Source organism: Apiospora phragmitis (genome assembly GCF_038363925.1).
Source record: "Apiospora phragmitis strain CBS 135458 chromosome Unknown utg000013l:1.0-2965645.0:1.0-2969333.0, whole genome shotgun sequence".
In the NCBI taxonomy this organism is placed as follows: domain Eukaryota; kingdom Fungi; phylum Ascomycota; class Sordariomycetes; order Amphisphaeriales; family Apiosporaceae; genus Apiospora; species Apiospora phragmitis.
In genome coordinates this window covers 946162-957482 of record NW_027117413.1, presented here as the reverse complement: position 1 = coordinate 957482, position 11321 = coordinate 946162, and the positions used below count along the sequence as shown (strand labels likewise).

Genomic DNA, 11321 nt, shown 5'->3' with positions numbered 1-11321 from the left:
ATCGTCAGGACTCCGCAAAGTTGGGCGGAGTCATGCTTGCCACAAATCGTAACAGTAAAAGAGTATCAATGCTGCACAAGAAAATAATTCTATGGAAATAGAAGTGACAAGTAAAAAAGCAGAGTACTGATAGCAATGAGATTGAGGCCATGCCTCCCGGGAGGAGGGGCAAAAAGCTGAACCGGACCCGATTTGAACGGATGACCTTCTGGACTGGAATCAGACGCGCTACCGCTGCGCCACCGGTCCTGGTGCTTGTCGCACTGTGTTATACTAATCGTAACTTATTGATAAATATAATACTATAGCAATATGGCATTTCGCACGTATCTATTCCCCTCTTCATACTCCATAAAACGCCGACCTTCTAAAACCAACGATCGCAAATGCACGCATTCTCCAATTCCCTCCAAAGATCATTAACCATGTCTCGTTTCACATGCATCACCGCTTACTACTACTACTACTAGACCCATTCACCATCCGATCAATAACCAACCCCCCAATCGCGCTCTCCATCGCGTGCCGCTTATTCTTGTCATCGTGCCCCCCGCGCCCGAGCGCCAGGTCCACGGCCACGGCCCCCGCCGCCGCCGTAGCCACCCGCTTCATCTTGTCCGGGTCCCCGCGCGACCTCCACGCCTCGACGGCTGCCGCGCCGGCCGCGGCCTCAGCGGCCTGTTTCCAGTTCAGGTCTAGATCCAGAGGATCATGGCTTCTCTTTGTCGTCGTCCTCTTCTCGTGATGGTGCGAATGCGGGCGATGATGAAAGTCCCGCTCGTCGCCGTAGCTACTGGTACTACGGCGGCCACGAGACACGGGTCCCGCGGAGTATGAAGGCCGCCGATGGCCCTGGGCCGGGCGGCGCCGCCGCTCCATTTCGTAGTCTTCGTAGTAGTAGTGTCCGTCTCTGGGCGGAGGGGGTGGTAGTTCGTAGTAGTCTTCACGATAGGTGGGCCGTTCGCCGTTGCTGGCGTGGCGCCTATGCCGCGGAGGACTGTCGTCGTAGCGGTCGGAGCGCCGGCCGTAGTCCATGGTCAACTTCTCTGGGGGGCCAGGGGGGTTCTTTCTTGTTACGACGCCGGAGCGGATCTCTCTATGTCTAGGTGGTAATAGTTATATGTGATTTGGAATTCGAGCCCGACGTGAGAAGTGTGAAAGTGTTACGATAATTTAAGGAAACAGTGGTTGTTGTATTCGATGCAACGGACTTTTTATATGTCTACGGCATGGTCGGAAGCTCGGTTTGAGATCTGCCATTCATTACCTCGATGCTACCATGACCCATTCACCCGGTTGATTCGGAACTTGATTTATGTTATTCATTACCTGCTATGTACTAAACCCGCATGGTTGACTCACTCGCTGAGCAAATCATACTACTACGGATGATCTCATCTTGATCTCGATATGTGGAGCAAACCAGTTTATTGACTGGGCCGACTATTCCTGACTCGTGACTAGGATGTTTTCAGGGTCTTTGGGGAACCCTGCCTGCCGGTGCCCAGCCGTGAAGGCCTTGATAATTATGACAATGTCAAAACATATGTATGGACCTCGGATTCGTGCCTTCAGCCTTGTTTTTGCTTAGCCCATAAAATGCTTGCCGTAGCGTTCTGTTTAGCGCTCCTAGTCAATGCCCTAGGCCCTCATCTTGCGTTGCACACGGCCCGAGTTCTCAGGTTGTTTGATACACGGGAAAATGCAAACTAACCATGCTCTTGCGTTGCTGTTGGAGTGCCTATGACCCACGGCTAGTTGATGGTGTGAAAGTTAGGTTCGAGGTAGACCGCCTTCTCGACCGCGCAATTGCCAACGTTTGACTGAATAACAGGTCATTGATGGCGGTTATGGTTGCTTGGCCACTTCAAGGCGAGGAGGGATCGTATTCCTCGTATTCCTGATGAGCCAATCTGGCACTGAGCGAACCGTTCTCGTTGGCATGCTCGATTTGACTCTCAAGATAGCTGATCCATTCGACTGTGTCGTCGTCAGACAGTTTGCGATCGGGCCCTACGCAGCAGACCTCGATCTCTCGTGCTTCGCGGGCATATCCGAGCGCAAGCTGCAAGTCATCAACCTCCACGCCAAGCTTAGAGGCGCTCCAGTAGCTGCGCTGAGTGTTAGTGACGATGCTTCATGATATATGAACGAACCAACAGCGGAAGGAGTCTGTGTCAACATACGTGTGATATAGGGATTCTCCATAAATGCCTTGGTCCTTTAGGAGCTGGATGAGCTCCTGTGCGACTCCTAGCGCCTCGTCAGGCCCTTTCAAAAAAGGCTCGTGGTCGTCGTCAGTATCCGACGAGAAGTCATCGTGATAAAAGAGATACTCTTCTAGCATATCGTCCAGTTCGACAGCACGTTCACCCAGGGCGTCAAAAGTCTGGTTTGTGCAAGCCGGACACTGGCAGGTGAAGCCCCAGGCTTCCAATGTCTTTTGACGTTTCTTCCGCGGTTGCAGAAGGTCCACGTAGGTGGAATGAATCTGGTCTCCAGCCTTGATGTCGTGGATGGCACGAAGGCTCAGCTCCTTAGTTTTCGTGTCGAAGAACTCGTAGATGTCGGGCCGACAGGAGTGGTTCATTCGACTGAAGAAGGGATAGACACCACGCCCGGAATTACTGCCAGTTTCCAGGTTGTTGGTGAGAAAGATACCGTAGCATCGACAGGTATGATCGACAAGGATGCTGAGTTCGTGGTGGGACTTTCTCTGGCCGCCCTGATTGCTGGCCAGATTGTCCTCGCACCATTGCCAGATCCGCGAGCGAACGCTATCCCCACTGACAGAGTTCCAGGCAAGAGGGTCGAGACTGAGACTTTGCAGCCGAGCCAGGTTGGCCTTGGAAATCTGGTGCAGAGCTTTGCAAAACTCGATAGCAGCCTGCTCGTCGGGCACTGCTGGAATAGAGATTACGGCCGATTCCACAGCTATCAGGGCCCCTTTGGGGATGTCTTGAGTAGCGAAAACACCAAATCCAGATGAAGGAGTCCTGGAAACCTTGGCCAGCGTGGTGGCAAGCTCTTCGTCTGGGTGTATCACGAGAGACGACAGGTCGTCGGCGATAAGGTCCACCTTGTCAGCAGTGCGCTGATCCTGCGAAGCCATTTCTCCTGCTGTCGAGAGTGCTCCTTGTGGATGATGGGAGAAAGTTGGGGGAGATAAGACCTTTGTTCGGGATCACCGGATATTGCGAATGTACGCCATATTGAAGGCGGGTCGTTAATTTCTGGCGGGATTTGGCCAGAACCTGCAGAATAACCAGAAGGATGTTGATTGTACAGGGGGGAAAGCATCACGCGCGAGAGTCATTCATTCGCCATAGATTCGAAGTTTGGGGTTTTTGGTGCGTGGACGGTTGACAGACCCACTTGGTTCGGCAGCCACAGCTGGCCATTTCCTTCTTCAACATGATCGCCATTCATGTTGGATGTTGGTAGCTACAGAAACTTATCTCGGCGAGTATCTTTTCTGTTACGTGCAGCGACTGAGGACCAGCTTACTCGCTCTGAATATTTCAAATTCCAAAGCCATCTACGCCTTGGCCTTGAACTTGGGTAACATGGCCAGTTTTGAGGTGTCTTCACCGGGACAAATTCGGCAATTGTGTCAAGTCCAGTGCTACGCCCTATGACGTATCCTCGGAGTTAACTCCGGCGCAAAGCTTATCAATTCTTGATCGGTTGTCATTCTAGACTTACATTTGAGCCTTCAGGCCTATGAGGGGAACAGGAAGGGACACTCGATTAAGTATGATTAAGACACCAACTTGGGCCGCATTCCTTCACTAAGGTTGCATACTTTACACATCACCGCATTCTGTTCTGACTCCCGGCTCCTTGACAGCCGCCGTCAAGCGACAGGTCGCCCATCGCAGATTCTAGCACGTTAACGAAAGTCGATGACGTCAAAGCCGCCATGAAGCTACCTCATTGCCGGGCTTCGTCAATCTCGAAAACTGCGAGAAGCTCCGGGACATTCAGCATTGCCGTAGATTTGTTGCCTGTATATATACATGCAATATGATCAGAACCGCCAGGCATTAATTGTCCAGTTATATGAGATTTGAAAATAACTCGGAATTCATTTGTAGATTCCTTCCCCCAAACCCTGAAGCAACAGTTCATTATCATGAGTAACACCACTGTAACGGCCCTGCAGGCCCTGAGCATCACGTCGTCGCTCATGGTCGCCGGCGGCATCGCCACCATGTCCCTCTTCGACATCCCCATGCTGCAGGCGCAGCGGGCATCGCGCTCGTTGCCCTCGGTCCGCTGGTTGTTCAGCCGGGGTTCCCACATCATGCCCATGGCGGCGTTCGCGGCGGGGACCGGCTTCGTGTCCCTGGCGTTCCTCGCCCTCCCTCCCGCAGCCACGACGGCGGGCGGTGGCGTGCTAGCCCGGGTGCTCGCGGGGACCAAGACGCGTGGGTATCTGGCGGCCGCGCTCTGCAACTTCGCCATCGGCCCCGTGACGGGTCTCATGCTGCCCACCAACATGGCCTTGATCAAGAAGAACGAGGAGCAGGGGGGCGCGCGGAGCGTCCGAGCTGCCAAGGATGGAGCCCGCCAATACAAGCCGGGTCAGAGATCGGCGGAGGATAGTATCGCGGGCAAGGGTGAGGGGAACCAGTTTACGGACCTCAGTGGGCCACAAGAGAAGACGCCCCTGGGCTCGTCCGAGGCTGAGGATGAAGAGGTGCGAGAGCTATTGGGCAATTTTGCGAAGATGAACGCTGTGAGGGCGGCTTTGTGTATGATTGGTGGTTTCATAGGTCTTTGCACGGTATTGGTATAATATTTAGTAATTATATTCTAGGGTCAGTGGTTCAGTTAAAGTCGTCGTACTTATCCATAATAGACATGCGCATCTCTGCTTGTAGAATATTACTGAGCCATTGTTCGCCTCTCCTAGATGCCGTATTTTCCACATCCTTAATACTCTTCAACCAGATGAAAGTCTTCCAAGATAGAACTACTGAACGTAAACAGAGTTTACCCCTTAATACGCCCCTATGAGAGTCTGGCGTTCTGTAACCCTAAGGGCTCGTATTTACAGCTGATATATATACAAACCTTCCCTTCTTTTTCACTTTCTCTCCCTTTCTCCCTTAAACCCAATTTAATGCCAGGTTAACCTACGAGAAAGTAAATACTCACAAAGAGCAGATCAGGTCATCATTAGGAATACATATAGCGATACCATATAGTCGGGGGATACCCAAAAAAGCATATAGAAAGAGAATCTTTTTATAATAAAAAGGTAATATATAAGCTAAAGCACCCCCTCACGGGCCACCCCGTCACGGGCCATCGCGTTTTACCTCACGAACGCGTCTTTTCACCGTATATTTTAATTAAAAAACTCTTTAATTTAATTATTACTTTTTATCTTTTAAAGTTATTATTACTTTTATTTTTTTCGCTTATTTCTATTCTTTATAACGATATTTTCGTTTAATATTTAAAAGCGTGTATAAGCTACTATGCGCGACGTAAAGCTTAGAGTAATTATTTATAAATCCGCCCGTAAATAATTAACCCCTCGATTATATATCTAACGCCGTCTCGTTAATATACTTATTAAAAATAAGTTTAATAAAAACTAATAAGTTTTATTACTACTTTTAAAAAACGAATTAATATATTAAGCCGTTAATTAAGCTAAGTTAAGCTTTATATTAATATTAAATAAGTTTAAATTTATAGCTTAATAAATATTAAGCGTTTTTAAAGCCTCTTATACTTTAAAATAATAATAGTATACTCGTTTTTTAATTAAAAACGAGTCCGTTAAAACTATAAGGTCGAAAATAATTAATTATAGCCGGGTTAATAAGGTTATAATAGTAAATATTAACGTCTTTTTCGATAAATTTAATACCTCGAAGCTAGCTAATATCCCTTTTAAACGCTTTTATAATACCGACGAAATAGGTATCGGCTAAGGCGTTAGCGGTAACTACTAAGTAATTGCCGAAACTACCAGCTATCTAGCCTTTAAAAAAAACGTCGAGAAAAGGGAATAAATTACTACCTTAAAGTATATAGGCTGTAATAGGGTACCCCTCCCGCCGCTAATTATTTCTAAAGGGGCCGACGTTTAAAGCTAGTGGTTTCTAGACTAAAACGGCCATCTTTAAGATAACTAGCGGTTTAAAGCGTCGCCTAAAAAGTGGACCAGTAATGCTACAACTTTAGATTAGATTTAAAACATCTTTATCTTTTATATACGGTCTCGTTATAATAATAAATAAGTTGTTCTAGTTTATAATAATTATAAATTATATATAAATAATAATTTTTTATAGCTTTATTTTTTAAATAAAATATAGCTAATTTTTTATAAATTATATTATAATTATATAATATAGGTTTTAAATATAAGAGTTTTCGGCTTATTAAAAAGAAAATTAAAAATTATTTTAAAGAAATACCTAAATACGGTTTTTAAATTAAAACTTATAAAAATAAATATATTAAAAATATACCGCTAGGTTAAAATTAATATATTAACTTTTTTTATAATTAAAAACGTTTAAAAAACGGTTAAAATTTATCCGCGAGATCGTTCGAAGCCGTTATTATTAAAATAAGTTATTTTAAAAGATATAAAAGTTACCTAAATACGTTTAAAACTATTAAAAATAATTAAAAAAGAATTAATACTCGATTTCCTCGCTAAATTAGTTTTAATACTTATTAAAACACCCTTTAATAATTAGGAATTACGGAATAATAATTAGAAATTAATTACTATAGACTTTACTTTTAAAATACCCTTTTAACGACTCTTTATTAAGAAGGCTAGTAAAACCTTAAATTAAAGCGTTAATAAAATCGCGTATTTCGAAGCTTAGGTCGATTATTTTTAAATTAAACTTAATAAAAAAACTACGAGAATACGTTAAAAAGTAAGAATTATACCGAGATAATAATTTATTCGTATAACTAATATACGCCGGGCTAAGCGGAGGTTAAGAAGTAGGGTTATATATAAGGACGAAGCTAGCAATATCGAAATGCTAGGAGGGCCTCGTAACGCTATAGAAGCTATAGAAGATGATAGTACGGAGGCGGAGGACTGTATTATTATTAAAAATAACGAAAAATAATATATTTACGTCAATTCTAGCCGTAGAAATGGCTTTAATTACAGGGGTAACGGTAGCTCAGTAAAGTGGCCCGTAAGGAGGTGGCCCGTGAGGGGGTGCTTTAGCTTATAGTCTATGTAATAACGCTTGAGGGTATATAGATAACATAATATAGCAAATGCGCACATCCACATCCTAAGGCATCTCATAGAAATGCGACTGCCTCCCCGGCTGCTGACTACTGTGGAGAATCTGCGGCCCCGCCTTCGCTTGTTGCTGATGCTGCTGGTCTTGAGGAGGAGTCGTAAGAGCCTGTCCATAGCCTTGGGGCTGCAGCTCCATGTTTGACGCTGGTTCTTCGGCTGGTGCCTCGTAGAGCCCCGGCGAGCTGGACGCGTAGGGCTGGTACTTGTAGTTGCTGCTGTCGGCGGCCGCCGGTGTTGACGAAGGGGCGTACTCGGGAGCGGTGCTCGGTTTCTGCTGCTGGGCCGCCTCCCACTTCTTCTGGGAACGGCGGCGCCGCAGCAGTAGGAAGGCCACAGCGGCCAGGGCGACGGCCACGGTGCCGCCCACAGCTCCGCCTATTATGGCGCCGGTGTGAGACCTCGACCCGGACGTGATTGCGTTTGATGTGCCGTTGTCGCTCTTGAACAGGTTCTTCACGTCTTTCGAGATCCACCCAACCATATCTTGGTTTCTGTCAAAGCGAGTTAGTCAGCATAAAGGCGTCCGAACATCAATATGCAAAGCGCTGGGTGCATCGGGCACCATGCATATACATACCCTGCGTTATACCAATCCTTCACCATAGCCGGCGGTTCATATGCTGGCGTTGTGGGATCGTACTGCGATTTCCACTGCAAAGCCGACAGGTCCAGGACGTTGATGCCGTTGCTCCAGGGGTCGGGGTCCCGGAACATGGGGAAGTACTGCAGGTCCTTGTTGGCGCCGCCCACGACGACCATCTGGCGGCTGTCCTGGCCGCCCATCAGGGCGCAGGCCTGGCCGACGCGGGGGGAACCCGTGTCGAGGTCGGCCTTGAACCAGACGAAGCCCGGGACCGAGAGCACGTAGACGTCGGTCATGGACTTGTTGGACGCGGCGTCGTAGCCGCCGTACATGAAGAGCTCGTACGAGCCCCCACCGGGCGCCGCCGCCGCCACGACGCACGCGCGGCTCCGCGGCAATGGGATGTCGCCTGTGGCCAGCTGCGAGTGCCACGTCGCCGTCTCCATGTCCCAGAACGTGATGTTGCTCAGCGACATGAGCCCGTCCTTCTTGGGGTCGTAGTCGTCCGGGCGCGCGATCTCGCCGCCCACGACCATGATCAGCCCCCTGTTGTCGGTGCCGAACGTCGGCAGGCACGAGAGCGTGCCCGACACGATGGTGCCGTACGTGTTGAGGGCGTCGGTCGACTGGTTGGCCCAGCCGCCGCTTGCCATGTCGTAGGTCAGCAGGCCCGGGACCGGGAAGTCGTTGCCGCCCGCCTTGGCCGACGGGTCCGTCCAGACGGACGCGAAACCGCCGAGGTAGAAGCCGGTGCCGCGGCACGTCGTGCGCGCCGCCAGGCTGCTGCGCACGAGGTTCATGAAGACGTCTACATTGGAAGCTACTTTCTTCGACCACTGCTGGCTGCCGGCCTCGAATTCCCACAGCGCTTTGTCCTTGGTGAGGTTTCCCCATGGGCCTTGACCTCCCCACAAGTACATGGCGTTTTGCGACTCGTCCACTCATAGTGCGGCGTCGTCGAATACGGGCGCATCCTTGGGAATGACCTTGATAGGTACTGTCTTGTTGCTCCAACTTTGGTCTAGCGGTATCACGAGGGTATCGTTGACTGTTGGTAGATTCGGTTAGAAGTCCATTTCTTGCGCGATTCTTGGTGTAGGAAGCCTCATCATACACTGTCGAGTAGCTTTTTGCTCGGCCTTTCCGGGCGATATATACTGTGCCACCTCGCCGCCATCGACGTAGAGGTTATTTCCAATCACCGCAACTGTGCCCATAAGAACCGATCAGTACTGCCCAGGTTGTTGTGGGTTCGCTGCCAGACTTACGCGAATGACCCGTTCTCCGTATGAAGTTCTTGGAGCTGTAGGAATCCGTACTCCATGCGCCTCCAACGAGGAGACTTGACGCTATCGCCGCCGAACGCCAAAGATGCACCATCATCACACAGATGGAATGACAAAAACACCACACACGAAAAGAAAGAATCGGAGGGAAGTTTGTCAGCACCAAGAGCGCATCGGTGGCAATTTACGACCCCCCTCGACTCTTTCCCATACAGTCAGTCGCCAGTCGTGCCAGTCGTCTGGTTCCCGCAGGAACGGGACGTTTAGCAGATTTGCTTTTGGTTAAATTTGTGCCTAGGGGTGCCTATTTTAGTGCTGACGGCTATAAAAAGCTGACTGGGGCCCATTAGCTCAGCTATCTCTCGGCTGTGATTTGCGGCGCAGACTGGGAAGCGGATTCTACGCTGGCCTTGGGCGCTGGGCTAGGATGGCGCCAAGCCATCGCCTTTAATTAGATCACAGTAATTTTCCCATTGCGGTCAACCGCTCGCAGCACGCCTCGTGTAGCGGCCGATCTTGATGGGCAATTGAAGACGGGTTGGCGCCACTTGTTTAGGACTTTTGAGAGAATCGCGGTAACCAGATCGATACGTCACCCATGTCCAGCTGGCCGGATCAAAGCCTTCGATTTGTGCGAAATTTTGTAATCTGGTTTTCAGGCTTTCTGTTCACGCTACACCCCTGACGAAATGTCGTTCGATTTGAGAGCTAATCGGAATTGCAATTGAGCTTAGTGCTGACATGATAAAACATGGTCCCATTAGTGACTTGCTACTTTGAAAATCATAGCACTGCGATTCCACGGGTCAAATCGAAACTCATCCTGTCCTTCCATAGAAAGCGTCGTGAAGGGCGTCGCAGAACAGTGTAATTGCGCGGGACCCGGCTTCCAACACAGCATCCATGGCAATGAAGGGGTGAGGCTGTCCTTTCATGATATTGATATCAGCTTTCACCCCGGCATCTGTCAACTTCTTGCCGAACTGTTTGCCCTCGGACCGAAGCACATCTAGCTCGCCCAGCACAAAACACGCCGGCGGCAGCTTCGACCAGTCGCCCGCCCAGAAGAGAGGACTCGCCTCGGCATGCTTCCAGTCCTCCTTGTTGGGGAGATAGTGATATCGGTACCAGAGCATCTTCTTGGCCGGGAGAGCCGGGGTGAACTGGTTCTGCTTCCAGGACTCGTTGTTGGTCTCGTCGGCCGAGTTGTCCATGACCGGTACAGAAAGCAGTTGGATGGAGAACTTGGGACCGCCTCGATCGGCAGCCCTTTGGCACATGATTGCGGCGAGGTTGGCGCCGGCTGAAGACCCGCCTGTGCCCAGTTTTGTGGTGTCCAGGCCGAGAATCTGCTTGCCTTCGCCCAGTGCCCAGAGAACGGCTTCCCAGCAGTCATGCACTGCAGCGGGAAAGGGTTCTTCAGGTGCGAGCCTTTCAAAGGGAAAATCGTTAGATACGTCTCATCTCATCCACGGATAAGTCTAGTCGGTGGTTTCTTACCTATAGTCCACCGAAACGACTACGCACTTGGCACGGGCACAGAGGTGGGTTGCAATGACATTCTCCGTGTCGATGGTGCCTAGGACCCAACCTCCTCCGTGGAAATAGATGCACACGGGCCAGCCAGCTTCCGGCGTCTCTCCCTCCGGAGTGAAACATCGCACTTTAACATCTGGACCTTCGCTCTCCTTCCTCGGAATGGCGTAATCAGCGGTGCTGCCCACCGGATGCAATGGGCCAGCGCCGGGAATGAGGATGCCACTCGCTCGAGATGCCTCTATCGGCTGCAGATGAACCTGCTGCTTGTCGAATATGTGCTTGTTGTAGAAGTCCGCATACTCGGGGTCTATTCGGTCGAGCACCGACTCGTGAATAGCGTAGGGCGGCTGTGTCTTCTCGGCCATGATTGCAACAGGTATTGGATTGAAGTTGAGGTTTGGAGTTGCTTGGCTCTAAGGAGATCTGAGTACGGGTGACATTGCCGCTTTTGCCCAACGCTCAGATCGCCCGTGTTTCGACGACACCTGGTCCATTGCGCGCTAAATTGGCATAGGGACCGACTTAGGAGCTCCGGAAGTCGGCCTCGGACAAGCCAGGGTGGCAGCAGTGCGATAGCCATAACCTGCTACACGCCCCTCTCAATTCTGAC

At 49.7% G+C, this 11321-nt stretch overlaps 5 protein-coding genes across 5 annotated transcripts; 1 reads left to right on the top strand and 4 right to left on the bottom strand.

Annotated features, from left to right (window-relative positions):
* Positions 1–444: 444 nt before the first annotated feature.
* PG994_014044 (uncharacterized protein) lies at positions 445–1035 on the bottom strand (the record flags this gene model as incomplete). Its single annotated transcript, XM_066865453.1, has 1 exon — positions 445–1035. The coding sequence occupies one exon, from the start codon at positions 1033–1035 to the stop codon at positions 445–447; it is 591 nt and encodes a 196-aa protein (XP_066708582.1).
* Positions 1036–1867: 832 nt separating this feature from the next.
* PG994_014043 (SET domain-containing protein) lies at positions 1868–3112 on the bottom strand (the record flags this gene model as incomplete). The annotated part of the gene is made up of 2 exons (XM_066865452.1): positions 1868–2111; positions 2187–3112. 2 exons carry the CDS (start codon positions 3110–3112, stop codon positions 1868–1870), a joined length of 1170 nt encoding a protein of 389 aa, XP_066708581.1.
* A 1023-nt stretch (positions 3113–4135) lies between these two features.
* Positions 4136–4801, top strand: PG994_014042 (uncharacterized protein; the record flags this gene model as incomplete). The annotated part of the gene is made up of 1 exon (XM_066865451.1): positions 4136–4801. The coding sequence occupies one exon, from the start codon at positions 4136–4138 to the stop codon at positions 4799–4801; it is 666 nt and encodes a 221-aa protein (XP_066708580.1).
* A 2491-nt stretch (positions 4802–7292) lies between these two features.
* On the bottom strand, positions 7293–8806 carry PG994_014041 (kelch repeat; the record flags this gene model as incomplete). The annotated part of the gene is made up of 2 exons (XM_066865450.1): positions 7293–7794; positions 7881–8806. The coding sequence occupies 2 exons, from the start codon at positions 8804–8806 to the stop codon at positions 7293–7295; spliced, it is 1428 nt and encodes a 475-aa protein (XP_066708579.1).
* Positions 8807–9990: 1184 nt separating this feature from the next.
* PG994_014040 (alpha/beta hydrolase fold-domain-containing protein) lies at positions 9991–11076 on the bottom strand (the record flags this gene model as incomplete). Its single annotated transcript, XM_066865449.1, has 2 exons — positions 9991–10603; positions 10673–11076. The coding sequence occupies 2 exons, from the start codon at positions 11074–11076 to the stop codon at positions 9991–9993; spliced, it is 1017 nt and encodes a 338-aa protein (XP_066708578.1).
* Between the last annotated feature and the right edge of the window lie 245 nt (positions 11077–11321).